Source organism: Carassius gibelio, chromosome A3 (assembly GCF_023724105.1).
Source record: "Carassius gibelio isolate Cgi1373 ecotype wild population from Czech Republic chromosome A3, carGib1.2-hapl.c, whole genome shotgun sequence".
Classification (NCBI taxonomy): domain Eukaryota; kingdom Metazoa; phylum Chordata; class Actinopteri; order Cypriniformes; family Cyprinidae; genus Carassius; species Carassius gibelio.
In genome coordinates, this window is record NC_068373.1 from 16,060,784 (window position 1) to 16,082,699 (window position 21,916).

At 37.0% G+C, this 21,916-nt stretch overlaps 1 protein-coding gene across 1 annotated transcript in view; it reads left to right on the forward strand.

Moving 5' to 3' along the window:
- The window catches only part of LOC127948971 (voltage-dependent calcium channel gamma-2 subunit-like), a 67,682-nt gene that overhangs the window by 42,532 nt on the left and 3,234 nt on the right, over positions 1–21,916 (forward strand). The window contains exon 3 of the mRNA XM_052545862.1: positions 20,748–20,888. Within this exon, the coding sequence (XP_052401822.1) occupies positions 20,748–20,888 (141 nt within the window). The remainder of the gene's footprint in view (positions 1–20,747; positions 20,889–21,916) is intronic.

A 21,916-nucleotide genomic window follows, 5' to 3' on the forward strand; every position in this document is an offset into this window, starting at 1 on the left:
TACTATGGTGTTGAGTGTGATGGTGGTGGAGCAGGTGTGGCCTGACCTAACATGTTGAGGTCTGTTGGTCAGAAAGTCCATAGTCCAGTTGCAAAAGTAGCTGTTAATGTCCAGGTCTCCAAGTTTTGTGGTCAGCTTGGAGGGAATTTCAGTGTTAAATATTGAGCTGAAATCAACAAACTACATCTGTACATATGTGTTGTTATTGTCCAAGTGTGTGAGTAACAAGTGCAGCACTCTGCATACTGCATCCTCTGTGCTCCTATTGTTATTGTAGTTAAATTGGTGTGGCTCCAGTGTGGGTTGGAGGCAGTCCTTGAGGTGTGCTAGCACCAGTCGCTCAAAGCACTTCATAACAATAGATGTGAGTGCTAAGGGCCAGTAGTCATTCAGGCACATCTGGGAGGAGTGTTTCAGGACTGGCACAATGGATGTTGACTTAAAGCATGTTGGGAAAGTTGCTTGGGTGAGGGACAGGTTGACCATGTCTGTGAAGACCCCTGCTAGCTGCTCTGCACATGCCCTAAGCACAAACTCAGGAATGCCATTGGGGCCAGCAGCCTTGCATGCGTTGTTCCGGCTCAATGCAATGTAGACATCTGTGAAGGTGTTTTTTAGGGATAGGTGGTCTGCTGAGAGTGTGATATTGGTGGCCCTCTCCTTGCTGTCACTGTTGAAGCGAGCATAAAGTAATTTAGCCTGTTAAGGAAGGAGACGTCTGAGACCGTTGGAGTGGAGTTGCTTGACTTGTAGTCATTTATGACTTGGATGCTCTGCCATATGCATCAGGAATCAAAGTTGGAAATGTGTTCCTCTACCTTTAGCTTGTAGCAGTACTTTGCCTTTTTGTTGCAGCTTCTCAAGTTAGCCCGCAGTTATAATGGTGGAAGTGAACTCCTGTGGCAGATAAACAGGTCTACACTTAACCAAGAGAAACTCTTGCAAAGCAAGCTTTGTTGACATGAACGCACAATCTGCCGCCTCTGGTCTTGCTGGAGTCATGTGCTGTACTATCTGCCCGGAGCGTGCAGCGTCCGGCTAGCTCAATAGCATTATTGGGTACATCTCTGTGTAGTCATGTTTCTGTGAAAACCATGACATTGCAATTTAATTTTTAATTAAAACTGCAATCAATTATAAAAATAAGAACAGATAATGAAAAGTAAAAAATATTGTGGTTTGTTTTACCTATCAGTTACAAATAGAAATGTTATACTCTAACCACTGTTTAAATGAATAGTTATTCTTTACTTTTTTATGTAAAACTTTAATAAAATATACACATTTTTATAATAATAAAAAATACTAAATATTGTGGGCATTTTTAGATTTTAACTAATGTAGAAATGTAGTGCTGTTTATAAAGAATTATTCTTTATCTTGTAATGAAAATGTAATATAAGTGTTGTATTAATAATAAAAAATATGAAATAAGAATGAGATTTTATACACATTTTACAATGTTTACTGTAAATTATTTTTAGAAAATTCAGCAGATTTTCTCTAAAATAAAAAAAGGCAAAAAGAATAAAGGAATTGAAAAAAAAAAACTCTTACACTAAATGAATACAACAGAGCTGTATTTCTAGTAATCCCCTAGTCTTTACTTTGTTCAACCTATCTTTGGTTTTCTCACACTGTTCAGCTGTGTAAGGATGGTCTGTTGTCTCTGCGGGAGGGTGTGAATGTTTCCTCACTCTGTTTAGACTCTCAGCAGCGGCAGACTCTCTAGTTCGTACAGTACGGCTCAACTAGGCCCGATTACAGTACACTGGCTCTCTCATAAACACATAGCATTGATTTCCACTCTTTTTTCGTCTGCGCAAGCAGAACCGGGAAGTGAGTGTCAAACAAGTCACATGCATCAGTCCTAAACTCACAAGCAGGACTATCAGTTACTGTCATCAATACAAGGGCCTGAATTGACCAGAAACAACAAGGTAACAATCAACAGTAATTAAAGATTCTGAAACCATTGCGAAGGGAAAAAATGGCAGGAGAGAGAAGGAAAATTTGTCTAAAGCCTCATTTATACAAATTACATCTTGGTTTTTGGATTGTTTAAAAACATACTGCAGCTGTGTTAATGTCATCAGTGAAATGACTGACGAACAATAATGAAGACAAAAAAAATTACAATGCATCATGATAATAATTCCTCGATTTTTAATTAAAACATATCCACTTTTTTCTTCAATGCGGAAGTAAGCCTATGGGTGAGACTTCCGGTTCATGAGCCGCTTATAGGTAAATAACGAGGAGAATAACAACGTGCAGTAAACATAAGAACAGTTTGCAGTACAAACCAGTATGCTCATTATTAAGATCATATATTAAAATTAGGGCAATTAAAATGTGTATTCTAATTAATTACATGATGAGGTGATTAATTAATCTAATTAATCGCACATCAGATTTGGAAAAATTAACTCTGAAAAGATAATTTAAAGTCATTGTTGTGCAAAGCATCAAACAGAGATTACAAAAAGTAGGTTCATCAAGAAATATTTTGTTTGATAAAATTTATTACATACTCTTTTGGACCATGTGAGTAAATGATGACAGAACTGTCATTTTTGGTTTGGTGAACTATAACTTTAATCATTTATTTTCTTCATTTTATTATTATTACTATGAAAATATAAAATTATTTCTTTAATGAAATGATACTCTAAATAATAAACTAAAACTGTCAGTAGGTGGTGTTAAATGTCTTATTGATTAAGTCATCGAGTCATTTATTAATTCATTTGATTCGTTCAAATGCCTGATTCATTCAGGAGTGAAGTAAATGGTTCTTTATGAATGGTTCATTGAACAGTTAGGCTTGTTCAACTTGAAGCGGGTCATCACCATCAGACCGATCGGTGTGTGACATCAAAGTACCCCAAGCAGAGCAGACGACTCCTTGTGCTTTTGAATCGCTCTCGTGGTAATTTGATGTAATACACCGATCGGTCTGTGCAGCGCCACTTCAAAGCCAACGCATATGCCAAACTGCCAATGGTTCAACACGCAAAAAGGTTCACCAAATTCGTTCAAAACATGGATTAAAGAAATGAAATTCCGCCGTGGGATGCTCAGTTATGACACAATCTCAAACTGCCGTTTTGCCTCATATCTTGAATTTTAGGGGACATTTTCTAGGCTCCATCATGCAGTGAGTTGTTGCCCTGCCTCATATTAGTCATCAATCGACATTATGAAATGGCAGATGATCCACATAGGTCAGGGAGGGGCAAGTGCGTTAATAATTTTAACATGTTATTTTTCTCCATAATTAATTAATCGAATTAACACGTTAAATCACCAGCCCTAATTAAAATAATATGATAAGACACACCAACTTTCAATATCAAGCAGCAAAACTAACTGTTTTGGTCAGCTAACTTACTGGACGGAGTGCAGTATACCCATTTTTACGACAAGAAAAAGGTGGATATGTCGGTCCTCTTAGCAGCATGACAAAGACACAAAAGAACCACTAGGTTTAAATCAGCACAGCCAGCAGTATCAAACGCAACTCTTTTGAAGAGCGCACCTTTTTAACAACCTGAAAATGGCTGTCGTTGTCTGTTGAGGAAGTACAGACATTCCTCTCGTTGATAGCAGAGGAGCGGATCCAGTGAGAGCTTCATAGGGCGATGCGGAATGAAAAAGTTTTAATAAAGAGGCAGCGCAACTGTAAAGACATATGAATAATCCCGCCCAATCTAATGCGGTACTAAACGGCAGTGGAAACTAATAACTAGCCGAGTCGAGCCATGCTGTACTATACTGTACTGAGCCGTACTGAGCCAAGTCGCACCATGCAGTGAAAAAACTGCCATAAGTGATGTTGTTGAGATCTCTTTTAAAGCTTTAAAGGAGACCATTGTGAGATTTGAGAAGCCAGGAGACCAGTTTGAGAAGCAAGAGACTCCATTCAATCTTAAAGTAACCTAATTTCTGTTTAGGATAAATATTTGAGACGTTAAAGAGATTGAATCAGCTCAGACTTTAACATTTATCAGTAATATGTTCAGCCAAAAGTCTTAGAATCACAGCTAAGGAATCAGGCTTATCCTTCACAGCATTTGCCCATCCTGTCAGAACCGTTTAAAACTACTTAACCAAACACCCATTGTTAAGATGATGATATCAGATAAAAGACCATACAATTATCCCAGTATAGATCCTTCTTCGGTATTAAAGCTTCATGCATCACCCCAAACAGGTGGCTGACCTGCTGTAATAGACTATTCACTGAGTCTGTGATTATAGCTCACATGGTTAAACAGCGAAGGTTATGCAGTTATGTGGCAGCACTGACCCCATTGCGGTTCATTGTTAATTGGCACTGTCATTATGATGCATTTGATTTCTGAGCACCCAGGCCTCAGTCTGAACGACTGAGTCGGAGCTGTTCAAGTGTTTCTCACAATTTGGGCTGCTAGGTGGGTGCTGAGCCGGTTACATTGCGTGCAAACTTCACAGATAAAGCCTTGCCAGTGGGTCTTGATGCTTTGAGCACTTGAGCTGTCGCATATGCAGCAATAAAGACAGCTATAGTAACAAGCTCAAACTGCTCAGAGAATAACACCCAGACAAAAAAGGCTCTGACACTGGGACTAATGGACTAGCCAGGTCATAGAACTACAGCAAACCTCACAATTTAAGTGTGTGCACACATATATGAACGAATGTGTGTTTGTCCTTTTCCTGAGCTGCGATTGGACGAATAGGCCACAACGCTCCCAGTGGCTTGTAAATTAGGACATTCACTTCCATAAATATTTCAGCCTCTTTCTTATATAGGTCAGCTTTCTGTCTCTCGCACTTTTTCTCCTCTTCTTCCTACTTCTCTTCTCTTATACTCTCAGACATCTGTTCTGTAATACATTGGTCACCAACTGTGTTCCAGGTTAAATTCGAGTGATAGGAGATCTGCGGAGTGAGCAGATAGAGTGACATAGGTTTCAATGGGAAAAAAAAATCTGTTTTTGTTTTATCCAGCTTTATTTACCCAGTACAACTTAGAACATCCAAGTGAAAGATATAACACTAACATGTCATAAAAAAACAATAAAAAAAACAGAATCACTGAGTTAGAAAAAGGATCAGCTCCTAAAAATGACTTGTAAACTCAATCAATTTCATGCAGAGCTGATCAAAATGAACACATTTGACTCACATTTCGAACACATTTTGATCAGCTCAGCATGAAAATAGTTTTCCTGGAGCATTTCAGTCCTTGGTAGTGCAACTGAAGCAAACAATCAACTATGGGTGGCAAGAGACTAACAAAAGATCTCCAGGATAAAGTAGTGGACAGGCACAAGTCAGGAGATGGATAAAAAAAAGTTTCAAAGGCTTTATCAATGTGTGCATATGACAACATCACAAATTGTCTGTAAATGTGGCTTGTATGTGAGGACTGAATGAAAAAAGCCACTCCTCAAGAAAGACCATGTGCAGTCATGACTGAATCTGCTAAATCTGCAAGAAAGTTGTCAATGGGAAGAAGGTTTAACTTCCAACATGACAAAGATCCAAAGCACACAGGTCGAAGGAGAAAAAGGTGAATGTCCTTGCATGACCTAGTCAGCGCCCAGACTCAAACTCTAATGAAAAAATCTGTGGAAGACTGCAGTCCACCAACGCTCATCAAATTTACCTGAACTTGAGCAGTTCTGCAAAGAAGAGTGAGCAAATAAAGCAGTGTGCATAGTAGAGACATATCACAGTATTTCAACAAATACTGACACAAGGGGTGATCTTTATATATACAGTATATAATATATGTAATTTAAAAGACATTAATAGTTAACTTTTTTTAGTTAACTTTTTGTAATGTTTAAGACTAAAGCCCTATTAGCACGGGATTAGTATTACCTGGTGACCTCCAGTCATTTGTAATAATTGCGGAGGTTTAATCCCGTCCATATTGGCCATGTCTGTAATTTGTAAAGTAAAAATTCCCCCGCAAATGACCTACCATTTTTCGACGAACACAGAGGTCCTGTGATAATATTAGTCCCATGCGAATCGATATCTCTGTGATTTGGCAAGTATTTGTATATCTTTTTATCCATCTTTCGTGAAGAATGGAGCTGCATTGTAGTGTTTGATAAGATTTTGGGTGCTGTCATATTGCAACACCATACAATTTGCAGAAAGAGAAAGCTGAAAAGGTTTTGAGGTTCATGTATTACAAATAAATCAAGTGTAAAGCTTGAGATATTATTTTAACCTGGTGAAATGTAAATGACACAGCGCACTAGGCTATATTAGTTTCTTTTTTTAAATCCATCTAACCGGACCATAGAACGGGACTCTCAAAGTCAGTAAAATCGAGTAAAATCACAGGCTTTGCTTGTCCCGTGCGAATGCACCACACAAAATTCAGATGTGGGGGGTAATTTCAAAATCACACAAGTTCCCAAGATAATACTAACCCCATGCGAATGGGGCTTATTGCTGAATTCGGAATAGCACACTACTGTTATTGATTCTGCAATATTTACACTTATATTTAGTAGACACTTTTATTCAAAGTGACTTACAAATGAGAAACATAACAAACAATTTGTCATAAGCTCCAATATCTGTAGTACACGACCCAATGGCAGACATAGTAAGAGTACTATACATGTAAGCTATTCAGCCAGAATACAAGTTAAAGTGATTTCCTGTCATTTCTAATCATGCAAGTATCCATAAAAAGTTGCGTCAGCCAATAGAGAAAAAGGAATATGCCTTTGAGGGGGAGAACGCCATCTCATACAAAAGTCTTGTCAACAATACTCCCTCTTGCATACATTTGGGGATCTACAGTACGCCTATGAGCAAATATACAAAGAAAGGCTGGAGATTTCAGACTAATTCTGAATAGGAGGGGTTTATATGCACCTCACATATATGTTAGTATCATGCTTTAGTAGACACTGTGGTTTGGATGCTCTCATCTCCACCACCAGTAAAAGAGTTATGTAAGAATTCTGAGCCTCGACCGAGGAGCCACATTAGTGAAGTGACACATAAGTGATGTCATAGAGAGCGTCATACAGTTCAGTGATACACCAAAGAATTGACTTATATTGAAAATACACACCACTCTAATGAAGATACAGGAAAAACCAGGGGAAATAAAAACAGGTCGGCATTTACATCCGTTCTAACAACTGCACATAAAAGGGTATGTATATTCATGCCTGTATTTTTAGAACCAATCATTTGCATACTTGCATGCAAAATTACTGTATGGATTCATGCACATTTGAATATAAAGGAAATTGCAGGCTGATTCTCAAGCACCCTAAGGCATTCGCTCACAGAGGGTTATATATGAAAAGAAATAAATATGAAGTAGTAACAGCACATCATCTGCATGCACAAACACACATGCATGCACACACATTCACACAGGCCCTATCAGTGGAAGGCTTCTCTTTTTTACTGGAGTGATCACGGGTTGAATCAGGCAGTTCACACATCCACACACAGTTATATAAGAGTTCTGAAGCATTCTGAAGCGCCAGTGGGTTTTTAGATCATGCCGTGTCAGAGCTGAAATCTTCCACAGAGCTACTGAGGTCCAAACAATGCTGGGAGAGGGGGAGGGGAGGATGAAAAAGCAGGAATAAGAGGGACTGAGAGAATGAGATAGAGAGAAATTTTAAAAAGAGAGCCTTGGAATATGTTGGAAGAGAAAGACGTTGGTATAATAAGATTAAAAACAATAAAAGAGATAATAGCTAAATTCATTTCACATGTATTTTTATTATGCCCTTTATTAGTTCCTTTCCTCTTTATCGCTGCGATTTTGTTTTGCCTTCATCCAGCTACTGGGAGCCACAGCATTAGCAATTCACTTTTAAAATACACTAGTAACAAACACTGACCCTGACCAGTGTGTAATGATTTTTTTTTTTTTTAATGTAAAATATATTTTTACGTCTACCCAATGTAACACGCAAATTTCATACGTATATATGTATGTATGTATGTATGTATGTATATATATATATATATATATATATATATATAAATTTCAGTGTAGCCTTGGTGAGCATAGAAGACTTTTTTCAAAAATATTTAAAAAATGTTCCCAACCCCAGAGTTCTGAACTTTAGTGTGTGTGTGTGTGTTCATCTCAGATAAACTGTTTTAAAGTTTGAAAACACCTGCTCTGACTTAAACAAATAAAGTTTATATATTCAAAGCCATGTATCAGCAGTTTGAATGAGAATGACACTTCTGCATTAAAATACACTGACTAAAATATTTAAATGTATCACAACAACAGTACACCACAGAATTTCACACAAGAGACACAAACATTTCATAAAGACAAAGAGTTTGCAAGTTTCAAAAACAATGTGTTTTGTAGTTGTCATAGATGGTGAGCTCTGAACAACATGTCGACTCTAACCAGGTGCTCTGGAGTATGAGTGTCTGTACGGCTCTTACCCTCATGGGCACGTGGTGTGGCCAAAACTGGCTGTGAATGGATGACTCAGACACACACACACAGACACACACATTCCGAAACGCTGGCCGATAAAATCAATGAGACTGGCCGAACAGCAACGGGTTTGCATGTGCAGAGGCTGCAGGAGGTTAGCTCAAGGCAGAGGGTGGACTGATGCGATAGTAGACAGCAATAAAAGAGCAAGACACCGTACGGCATCACAGCATATAGCCTGATTGCTGGGACAAGCGGGGATTTAGTGAATCATCAGTCCCTCGCCACCTCTTGTTCAGCCACTCTCTCTTCCAGTCACTATCTCTCTCTCATTTTCTTAGTCCAAACATGACAATCCATCATAGGGCTGGCAGGGGGGAGGTGGGGGGGGGGGGGGTCACATGCCACTGAAGCCTGAGGCAGTAGGGATAGAGCACATATACACAAACACACACATGCACACACACATGAGAGTCCCGGCCACTAACTGTGTCACCTGATATGACATCGCTTAGCCTATAGAGAGGCCACACACCCAGGCGAATGGCCCACGATCATAATAGCAAAGGTCATGCTGGGCATTATTGATATATTTAGACCACAGTTGTCCTGTAGTTCATGTGAATTGCATCACTGTGTACTGTACAGGTAGCTAAGCAAGACCTGCTCCTGGATCAGCATCTTTTGATGATCCTGGATCAACATTACTGTCCAAAAATACAGATTTAACCCAATACCTACCCTAAACCTAACCCGACCCATAATTCATATTCCTAAAATCAGAGGGAAATGATAGCTGATTAACAAGGTTGTAAAAGCACCTAATCCTGGTTTCAAGCCTAAAACAGATATTTTCTGAAAATGTATATCTCAAATCTGATTGGTTGATTGGAATGTTGTTCCAGGATCAACAAGGATGTTGATCTAGGAACATGTTGTACTTGGTGAGATCACCAAGCTTGAGAGGGGTGAAATATATGGGACGATCCTGCATATTGTGATACAGATCAGTGGAGCTCAATGGGAACAGGTGAAGGCTTTTGTAATAATTTTGTAAAGGAGACTTAAATTATGTATAGTGCGCAATTTGAAATTATATGGGTGTTGTAAATCATAAGTGGAAATGTAAAGGTCTTGGATGGACAGATAAAACACTTTATAACTGAAAGAGGTAAACAAACAGGATATGATTGTGACAGGGGCTTAAAGTAATTCCAAGTTTATCTATTAATTTAATGAATACTAGGCTAGTAATGAGAAAAAAAAAAGCTCTGTAAGGCCCGTTTCACACTAGCCATGTTAGCAGCACATTTTTTCACTGCAGTGTCTATTTTTGCTGGCCTGTTTATGCTGAATTAATGTGACAGTGCATTGTTCATGGTCAAAATAAACATGGTTGACAAAAGAGGAGCAATTTCACCATGAAAAGTATGTAAGGGAAGTCTACTGTGATTCACAGTCACCATATGCATGAAGAGAGAAAAAAAGTACGGTGACTGAGAGACCTCAACGCACTGCAAATGAAAAAACACATCAATATAGAAAATCTTCATCAATTTGACAACACACGCGCTGCAAATGCTTACAACACAAACAAATAAAGAAACCTACTGCAAATACTCACCGCACAACCAAATAAAGAAACATAATGCGTTGAAATGAAAAACACATGCAAATAGAAAAAATACCTGCAAATTAAGAAAACATCTTCAACAATTTGACAACACACATGCTGCAAATGCTCACAACGCAAACAAATAAAGAAACGTGCTTCAAATAGGCACAGACCACATCGGAAATGTTTAAGAGAAATTCAAAGTGATGAACATGGCTGGGACATATTTAGTAATGTTTGCTCTGAAAGGTGAGATTGTTTATTTTAACATCCTGATCATAAGATTCCTTTGCTTCTTTTATTATTTTTTATTATTATTTGCCTAAAGAAGCTGAAGAAATACACAATTACGCAAGAATTAATCATATTGTTTTACTATTAAAATTAATTAATAAATACATTTATTATGTAAAAAAAAAAAGGTTACTATAGTTATACAACTGTGGTTATACAAATGGTAATCAATACAAAAATAAAAATAAAAAAACAAGGTTAATTTTCATTTTGTTGGGGACTGTACTTTCGTAGTCTGTACTTGCGTTTCTGTATTTGGTTGTGGTGTGAGTATTTGCAGCGTGTTTCTGCAGTGAGTTTCTTTTATTTGGTTGTGTTGTGAGCATTTGCAGTGTATTTTTGTATTTGATTGTGTTGCGAGTATTTGCAGCCCATGTGCTGTCAAACTGATGAAGATGTTTTCTTAATTTGCTTGTGCTTTTTTATTTCCATGTGTTTTCTGCAGTTCCAGTGCATTGAGCTCTTGCGGACACCGTACAAAAGGCACTATTGTACCAGTAGTAGCAAAACTCATAAAAGCATGTTTAAATGATTTAAACTACAAGTACAGCTTAAGCTGAAGACCTGTATTCACATACAAACTACTACTTAGTGGTTCTCAGCTGTTGGCTTGTGACCCAAACATGGATCACAGCTCTGTTTAATAGCTGGGGGAAAATAATGCTAAATGCAAATAATAAAATATAGCTACCATATGACAACATAAAAAGGCTTTCAAAAGGAAGAAGAAACTGCTTCCAAAATATTTTATTGCTAATGTCACTGACAATGCATCAAATCAAACTCTGGTATTTTGCTGAAAATTTGTGTCTGAAAATAACATACATTTTATTATTTTAAATTATTTTGTAAAATTATTTTGAGAAGATTACCAAACAGTCAAATTTATACAGTAACGTGAAAGTTGAAAATACAATTAATTATATTAATAGTAAGTCATGGCATGGAGCACAGGTTCCCGAAAATGACCATGCATGAAGCACATTTTAATAGCATTTATTGATGTTTTTGGTACTACTGGCAGGGACCAGTAGATTGTGGACCAGATCACGTGATATAGAGCTGAGTGATGTCAACATGCATACAGGGACTACAGATGCACATCAGCTTCTGGAGCTGTTACCCTCATGTGCAGTGTGTAGTGGGTTGTCTTGCAAGCTCATAATTGAGATAGTTCCTAAAGGGTTTTCACTATAATTGTGCTTTCTCAAGTAATTCTCACCGCTTGTTTAAAATGAACTGAAGTGTGGACTCCTTTAATGCACAAGTACTGTCACTGTGATTGTATCTATTCGCACTTACTCAGAAATAATTGTGACAAGAGCTTAAGCTGTGTTGAGACAAATTGCACGTTCAATGACAAGAGATTTTTCTATTATATATATATATATATATATATATATATATATATATATACCTGAATGCACTAAGTTGCTTTGTATAAAAGTGTCTGCTAAATGCATAAAATTAAATTTTTATTTTATTTTATATATATATATATATATATATATATATATATATATATATATATATATATATATATATATATATATATATATCTATATATCTATATATATATATATATATATATATATCTATATATATATATATATATATATATATATATATATATATATATATGAAAGATTTAAAGAGTTTTATGTCCAAAGTACATCAAAGCTAAAGCACAATATGCACACTACAATCCCATACAGCACATCTTAAAATAATCATCATCATCAAAATAATATCACAATAGACTAAGTATACAACCAACATGACTCATCTATCTTCTCCTAATCCATCTATCTTCTCCAAACAAATCTTAACATTTTTTGCTTTTGTTTTTTGTTTTTGAGTGTCGTGCCACAAACATTGCAGGCTATTTCAAGTTAAAAACAGTCCATATTTTTAAAATCCAGTCCCAAAATCCATGATTTATGTTCCCCTCTACTGTAACCTTTCTAGATGCTACTGAATGCAAACCATTCAGGCCCATTTAGGTTCAGATGAACCCAAAATCTACCTAATTATAGAGTCCTGCCTTAAGACTGATTCATTAACTAGTTTTAGAAAACCCACAGACTAGTTTTAAAAAATATGTAATTTTGCTCACCGTTAATAGGTAGATGGGTGACGATCGCACTGCAGTGTGTGTGTGTGTGTGTGTGTGTGTGTGTGTGTGTTTGTGGAGAGAGGGCAAGATGCTGGGGCAGGGCTGGATTAATAAGCGTTTGTAGTATTCAATCAATGTGCCTGCAAGCTAAAGCACCTGATTAGCATGACCCTGTCCTGCACATCAGCACATTCAAGCCTGTGGGAGGCTGATTAAGTGTGAATGCTAATTTTCTTCCACAATGCTGTCAATGAGCATGAGAGAGAGAGTGAAGGAAAGACCGAGAGCAACGGATAGAATGAAAATTCAAAGACATCCACTGTCAAGAATCACTTTGTGATTCATGTGAATGTGAGAGAGCACTGTATATGCCCCATGTGTAGCAGCTCAAGCAGTTGGACACATATTTCATACATGCAGCATTATGAAATCATATCCGTGAGCTGGTGGGTTAAGCTGCATTCAAGGGATAAAAGTTTGATTGTTCAGCATAACCCAGTTTACCCCTGTAAAATATCAGACCTTGATGTGAATGGGAAATAAATAGCTTTCAAAACAGAAAGTTAAACCTGAAGTCCTGTGCTTAAAAAGCTGCTCATCGTCATGTGTTAGGCATGTCTCTGAACAGATCTCCCTCTCTTGACTGATATGGGACAAGAACTTCTGTTCACACCCTCTCATCCTCGCTAGCCATTAGCAGGACAAGATTATAAACACATTTTATTAGACTGTTATGAGACATTCGGAACTGAATTGAAATGAAATTGAAACTGAAATGAAAAGAAATTGTAATGACCTTTTTTTTTTTTTTTTGTGGCCAAACTTTCAATGCTGGCATGACAAAGCCTTGTTTGAAAGTAAAAAAAAATAATAATCATAATAATTTATTAGGACAGGTGGATAGGCAGATAGAAAAACACATGGATAAACGAAAGACGGATGGATGGTCACCGTGGTATTTTCTGATAGCACACAGCTCAGGCCCAGTACTTTTTTTATAAGTGCCGATTCATTTTTACAGTGACCACTTTGAAAAGCATAAATTAAAGAAAATGGACTGGTAATATAACTTAAGCAATAGCAGCTCTGAGACTGAGAACAGCCTCTGATAAAAGCCCCAGTTCACCAACACAGCGCGCTAATAGAAGACAGCTTAACAAAAAACCCTTTCCTCTCTTTTCCTTGCTTCAGGCTTGACTTGCCCCTGACTCCTCTCTTCTCTTTGCCTGTTCCACCATGTTAATAACAACCCCGCAGGCAGTGTTTCTGCCCCTGACAGACCCTCAAACGCTACACAGGGCTTGTGTGAAAATTTCCTTGTGCTCCTTGCCAGTGTCATGCCTGGGGAGTCTGGGCAGATTGCCGAAAGAGACACGCTTACCCTGGGGCATCATTATCAGTCCAGCTCCCCAAGAAACCTCCATCCTAAAGCCCTCGGTTCACATAGCCTCACAGACTCACGTGCAGAGTGTAGATGACAAAGAAAATGCACATATTCATACATACTGTAAACTGAGAAGCCAATGCCAAAGCCAAAGCCAAAGCCACAACAAATGTGAAACATGCAGTGGATCACAGACAAAAAAATATATGCATTACCAGGATTAAACAAATATTCACAGGGCTAAATTGTAATGAAATCCACCCCTTTAAACAAGGTGGCACTGATGCAAAAATACATTTTGTCATACAACACGTACATGCACCTTTCAGCATAGGGAATTTCAAAGCGAACATTAACATGCCTAATGGAATTATTTTAATACCTGTGAAAAATACGCAAGATTACCTCCATAAATTGCTGGAAAACTGATTATCTTAATTGCTGCAGATATACACTTCCCATGCAGGGGAACATGAGCACTTGCAGGAAACATCTCTGTCTGGTATTTTTTAATTCAATGCATTTATTACTTACACTATTTATACCATTTAAAACCTTGGGGTTGGTAACAATTTTTAACACTCTAATGTTTTTTAAGTTATTATCACTAAGTCTGCATTTATTTGACAGTAAAAACTGTAATATTGTACTATCAGTTATTACAATTTTATAAAACTTCTAACTCTAATATATTTTAAAATGTAATTTATTTGTTTAATGGCAAAACTTAATTACTCCAGTGTCACAGGATCCTTCAGAAATCATTCTAATATACTGATTTGCTGCTCAGGAAACATTTCTTATTATTATCAATAGATTTTTCCAGTATTTGATGAATAGAAAATTTGAGAACATTTATTTGCAATAGATTCTTTGTAACAATGTAAAGTCTTGTCACTTTTGATCAATTTAGCTCCTTGCATAATAAAAAATATATATATATTATTGACTGGTAGTGTATATCAGCAAACTTTGAAAAGAAACCAGGTTTACAAAGCGTTCATGAAATCCAGCAGAAAGTCAGTTGCAACTGTTCTACATCAAAAGCACATATTTCATTGGTCAGTCTTTTTTCTTTAATGGACTAACCCCCTAAAAACGTTTCATGACTGACGAATGTTTGTGCATTATGTAGCATATAAACCCATTGTATCTATTCAGTATCTTGTTTGCAGTGTAAATTTGCCAACAAATGTTGGGTCTGTGTGTGAAAAGCCCTCAGGCTGGTCAGTCTCCGGCTATGATCAGTGCAGGCAGCCCGGGGAGAATCTGCTAAACTCTCTTCCTCCTCCAGAGCCTCTGCAGCCAGTGATACAGCGCTGCTGCCTGATCTGAGAGCTCAAAGCCAAGGTCACAGAGCTGCGAGTGTGCCGGCTGAGATTTTTATGAGTGAAAGCATGTCTCTATGTGCCCACGTGTGTCCACAGGGCTGATTAAGAATGTATGAAGTCTGTGTGCGAGATTCACTCCATTTCTAGGAACATCTACAACCTGTCCATCTCGGCCTCCCAATGACTGTACAGATGTCTTACTCTAAGAACATATTACAGATTATTATAAGTATTCTGTTATTTATGTAAAGCATATTCTGTCTATTGAAAATATCTGTCACCTTAAAGCATGAAAATGATAGATGAGACTCTCATTCACAGCAGATGAAAATCAACACAGCATCCTGGTCTCTGAGGACGCTTCTGTCCCCTTCAAGCCTGTCGTTTTAAACGCTTGTGTTAACAATCAATAGATTTAGGTTGTTATCTTTTCCTTTCCCACTTTCATATCCTTTCCTGCCCCCTTTCCTCTTGCCTTTTGGTGTCTCTGTGAATGAGGCCGACGGATGAGGAGTGGTGCGTCCTCTCTGTGCTGTGACTGGTCATGTCAGTATCCCCGGGTTAATGTTAGATTGGGGAGAATGTGTGTGTTTGTAAGAGAGAAAGAGAGAGATTTGCGAGAAGGTTGTTAGAGGGCAAGAGGACCGGGGTCAGCCCCCAGCACACCTTAATATTTAATCAGACCATTCCCAGCAACTCTACACCCTACAGAGAGAGGGATGAGAAAAAGAGAGGAAGACAGGATCAGGAGAACTCGCAAGGACATCCATCTAAAAAAAATCCACCTTTATTTAGTTGCAGATAGGGTCCAAAATTAACCTTTCTGCCAATGGCAACGGAATAGAGAAAATTTACCAGCCATGAAATTCAAATGCTGTCAGCTGATTGAAATTGTAATCAATGCAACTGGATTAATAAAATAATATCCTGATGGGTTTATCAAATCAATCACAGTTAATTCCATATAGTGATATTTGCTAAGCCTAAGCATCCAAATAAAGCCAATTTAAAAGCATTACCTCATTTTGGCATAGAAGTAAAATTTACAATAAATATTACAGAGTATTTATTAAGTTTATACACTCAATATATTTCTATTCAACTAAAAAAGCGTCATACCTAAAAGGTATGAAGATAACTAATTTTAGGAAGTAATATGAAGTATGCAGATGTTCACTATTGTTATTTGTATGCCTAATATTTTACAAATGCAAAATTATTTCTTGTCTCATCAAATTCAGTTATGACTTAAATAAATCATGTTCCTCCTAGCATTGTTTACATTTTAAATGATGAAATTTAAGGGGAGGGAAAAAAAGTCTAGTAGTTTGTAAAACAACATCCTTCCTCACACTGTCTCTGTTAAAACTGAAGCACTGCACTCGACTCAACAGTAAACAGTAACACCAGCCTTCTTTGACATGATAGACCAGCTTGGTGTAGATGTCACAGTCACCTCGCTTGCAGCTGCATGTGCATTGTGGTGGCACTGGTAACAAGTGGTGGGAAACAGGTACAATCCTTGGAATAAGATAATCTTTTTTATTGTGCAACGGGAATGGGAATGCAAATCACTTGGAATACTGTCATCAAAGACACCATTTGAAGTTCAACACAGACTATGGATGAAACCTGCTATGATTACCCTATTTCTAAGGCCTGAATTTGATTTAAACAACAGGTCTACATAATATTCACATGTGCAGTTCATTCGGGACATATTGTATTAGCTACAGTTACAGCATAAAATACTATTTAAACCTATAACAATTTACATAGCACTTACCTAGTTAATCTCACAATTCAGACCTTTTTCTTGCAAATACACGTTTGCATCTCATAGTTCGGACTTCATAACTCGATTTAACTCAACAATTGCTAGTTTGTCAATTCTGAAGGGAAAAAAAGTCATGAAACAAGTGTGGGATATCAAGTCATGATTCTGGGCCCAGGGGAAAAGAGAGAATGATGATTTTTATTTATTTTTTATCAGCATTGTGAGATATAATCTCGAAAATGTGTTGGAAAAAAAAGTCAGAATTTTGAAATATCAACTCAAAATTACCTTTTTTTATTATTTTATTTAATGGATTGAACAGACTGCTACTCTAAAATTGTCATTTTCTGCCGCCAAATAGGCTCCGCCCACATAAACATCATCATTGTTTGTAAACATCGAAATTGGTCTATCTACATGTCATACATTTTGACATTGATGAGTACTGATAGACCACTGAGGCAGACCGACCGAAAATGTAGTAATGTTCCATTTACGGTGATTGTTTTAAACCAAATTCTTATCTGAGGTATCATATATTCTGTGGGTTATGGTGTTTGTATGGGCATATTTTTTATATATATATATTTTTGTTGTTGTTGTTTTAAATGATTATTATGACAGATGTGATCTATTATTGTTGTATGTTTCTCATGCCAATGTTAAATATACATTTCTGTCCAGGAAAACTTCAAATATAAATAAAGTAAAGTAATGTAGTGTAGCAGAGCAGTAATATCAGAAATATCCAATATGGCACTTTGTACCTTTCTTCTGAGTGTGTGTTTATATATACACACTCAGAAAAAGGGTATATATATAAAATAAGTCTATCACTGACTACGTTTACAAGCTGTTAAAATTCGGGTTATGGTCGGGTTAAGGTCACTATTTGGGTTTCTGAAACATTCGGGATAACCCGTTTACATGCGTGAGCAGAGAGAGTTACTCCTGTATACATAGAATGTGTAATCAGTCGCCAATATCCCCATGTAAACAGCGACGCACGGTTAGCGTCTGGACGTAAGACGCAATTACCAAGATTCCTTGCGAATAGAACATGCGCAGAACACACATTTTGATGGGGATATGCCGAATTGCGTTTACAAGAGCAAATATTCGGGTTAAAAAAGGGGTACCCCAGGTATAATATCCCGGTTTTTGCCGGTGTTTACATGGCCGTGCGCGACCGGGTTATTGCTAATATCCCGGTTTTGAACGGGTTATTGGCTGCATGTAAACGTAGTCACTGACTTCTACCAAATTTGTCAGTCCATATTCACTATTTTCTCTTGCATAGCTGTTACAAACAAACCATTCTCAGAATGGACCTTTGCTTTGGTAGTAAAGGAAGTGATCACAAACAGATTTAGATGTACAATTCCTGGCCTCATATGGTTTTACTAGTGGAACATCATGGAGGGAAAAGATAGCTGAGAATTAGGGACTAGATTGAGTGAATAGAGAGAAAAACAGAGAGAAAGTGACCGATAAGAGAGGATGGAGCAGAGCGCAAGAAAATTAAAATGCTGTTCATCACTTGAAGTGAAGTTTCATTTAGGTTTCACAGAGAGGAAGAGAAGAACTGCAGCAAGTAACCTTATCTGCAGTAACATGCAGCATATGAGATATTGTCATTTAGCACAGTGCATATTCAGTGCATTTACAAAGTTAACATTTTCATAAATTAACAGGGCTGAAATTCAGCATAGTTGTTTTTGCTGTGAAACAAGCACTTTTGTGGCAGCTTGACTTTGGCTTCTCATGTGATCTGCAGCAAATGGCACAAGTGCAGTGGATTTAGGGTGGAGGTGAGGGCAGGACAGGAGGGCAGATGACCCTCTCAGGGGGTAACTTCACTCCCCACTTTAGCCAGCAAGAGTTCACAGTACTGTCGTGCTGTCCACACATCAGCGTTTACTGCACAGCCGGGAAAGACAGAGTAAAGCGAGAGAGAAAAAACTGCTGAGCTTGCACACTAGAAAGAGTGGTGAAAATTTAACTAGCCTGATGAAAGCATAACTTTCCATGAGAAGTGTTTTAAAAGAGAAAGAGAGAGATTAAGGAGGAGAGGTAAGAGATGAGTAAGCAATAAGAATTGAGAAAGACTGGTAATAGGAAAAGGACAGGAGAAAATGACGAGACTACTATATAATGGGAGCAGAGTAAAGTTTAAAGTGTACTTCAATTCTGACATGAACACAGTATGCGTACTGCCTTTCAAAGCATTCTCCATGAACACAAGCACTCGATACGTGGAAAGTTTCAAATTTTTCTGAATTTCTTAAGCACTTGTGTCAATGCAGGTGTCTTTTGTTGTTGCCATTCCTAGTAGTTTGTTGTTGTTCTTTGTATAGATAGAAAAATTTGTCTGCAAACATACAGTATGGGTGTACTGTGCCATGATGAAATTACGTAGCATACACTTTAGGCTTGAAATGGAAAGTTGGAAAAGCCTTTCCTGCTTTGAAATGAGTTAAAAGGCCAAAGTTTGAGCAGCTACTAAAAATGTTCCTCTAATCATGTCAACTTAGAAATAATAATATGGCCCCCCAACATCGCAGCCCAGAATATAGGCATCATATTTGAGTCTTATGATACTGACAGTATTAACGGGATTGTTCACTCAAAAAATTATTATATATATATATATATATATATATATATATATATATATAGTATTTCTAACCCATGTCATTCCAAAATGATCTGATGTTGATCACAAAAGGAGATATTTTGAGAATATTTCTACCAAGTAAAACATTAGCCTGCACCATGTTTGATTCTAAACACCAATAAACACATGTCAGCACTATGGCAGAGGAAAGATTGCAAATGAAACGTGTTTGTAATTTCAAACTCACACAAGGTTACTGCATAGCTTTATAAGAATTGGAATAAAGTAATAACAACAATAATAATAATAATAAAAAGCAGGAAAAGTAAGAAGATTGGAACATTGGTGGTACTTTTATGGATTTTTATTTTTTTTATTTTTGTTCATTATAGCTTTCCTGTAGCTCAGGAAAAATCGAGGAAGAAGCAGAGCATGGTGATATATGCCAATGTCATGAGTTCAATTCAATTCCCATGAGAAAGCATGAAAATGCACACCTTGCCTAATGTAAATATAAAAAAGTAAATTTGGAGCTTGACACCTTCAAGTCACTCTGTGCTTTCAATGTATGGAAAAGATCTGCATTAACATTCTGCAAAATATCTCCTTTTGTGTTCCACAGAAGAAGGAAAACAGGTCTAGAAAGACACGAGGATGAGACAATTATAACAGAATTATCATTTTTGTGTGAACTATCCCTTTAAGCTACACAAACATCGAGTTGAAGAACTAATTGGTGAGTTGAAGGCTCGGCAGTCTGTCCTAAAAACATTCATTAACACGTTCACTTGTCATTTCATGGCTCGAATGAAGCCAGCTCTTCTTGAGGTCTCACTAGGAACATATTTTGTTAAAGCGTGTGAATGGCAGCATCTGTAAATGTCTCTGGTCCTGTTTATTCTTGGAGTACACAAGTGTTTGGTGAGACTCTTGCCCTGGGATTGCTCTTTTAAAGGGTGTGGGAGCTGTTTACTCTCCTGGAAAAGTGTTGATAGGCTGTACTCCGTGTGCTCAGAGAACAGCTGCTACAATCACCACAAATGACAGCTTTCTTCATCCATCTCGTTCCCTCTCTTTACACAGATTCATTCAACAAGTAACAGTCTGGAACTCAAAACATCTTATACTCATCCCACCTTCTCTCTGTCTCTCTCTCTCCATCTGTAGGAGCCGTACGAGCATCTAGTATCTTCCCCATCCTCAGCGTCATCCTGCTCTTCATGGGTGGCCTGTGTATAGCTGCCAGCGAGTTCTACAAGTCCCGTCACAATATCATCCTCAGTGCAGGAATCCTCTTTGTGTCTGCAGGTGAGTCTATGGAATGAAGGAAAGAAGAGATACAAAAGTCCAAGTAAACATGTAAGACCCAGATTTTTGTCGTTGTTGTTGTTGTTTGCTATGCAAATACCTTGTACACCTGATTTCTACTAAAGCATTCTGATTTATTATCATTTCTGAGCAGTATTTTACCAGTAAATTTCTCCTTGCCTGCCATTTAATAATCTTGAAATAACAGTTTCTTATTTTAATATATTCAAAAATGTAATTTATTTATGTGATGCAAAGCTGAATTTCCAGCAGCCATTACTCCAGTCTTCAGTGTCACATGGTCTTTTAGAAATCATTCAAATATGATGATATGGTGCTCATTTTGTAGTATTATAAACATTGAAAAGCTTTGCTGCTTAATATTTTTGTAAAAACTGTCATAATTTTTTTCAGTATTCTTTGATGAACAAAGTTCAAAAGAATAGAATTTAACATAGAAATCTTTTGTAACATTATAATGTCTTTACTGTCACTTTTTTAAATTCTAATGCACCCCTGCTGAATAAAAGGATTAATTTCTTATAAAAAATAAACTTACTGACTACCTAAGTGTGTGTGTGTGTGTGTGTGTGTGTATATATATATATATATATATATATATATATATATATATATATATATATATATATATATATATATATATATATATATATATATATAGTTTTCTTTAAAGATAAAGTTTGCATTAGTTGTTGGAAATTATACAGTTACACAGAAATTCCTAAAACATTGAGAATTCATAAACATTGTCAGAATATAATGGTATACCTGGAAAAACTAATTCGTTTGTCATTTTCAAACCCGTTTTACTCAAGCTACCCCAGATTATTTTTAACCTCATTTAGCCTGTCAGTTTTACCAAGGTTACGAGTTGACAATCAGAATTTGCAACTAAATGTAAAAGAAAACCTGATGTTTAGGTTTGGAAGACATAATTCATGCACATGATCAAACTGATTAAGGTGATGTGCTGATCCAATAGAGTTAAGTGACAGTTCAGTCAACTA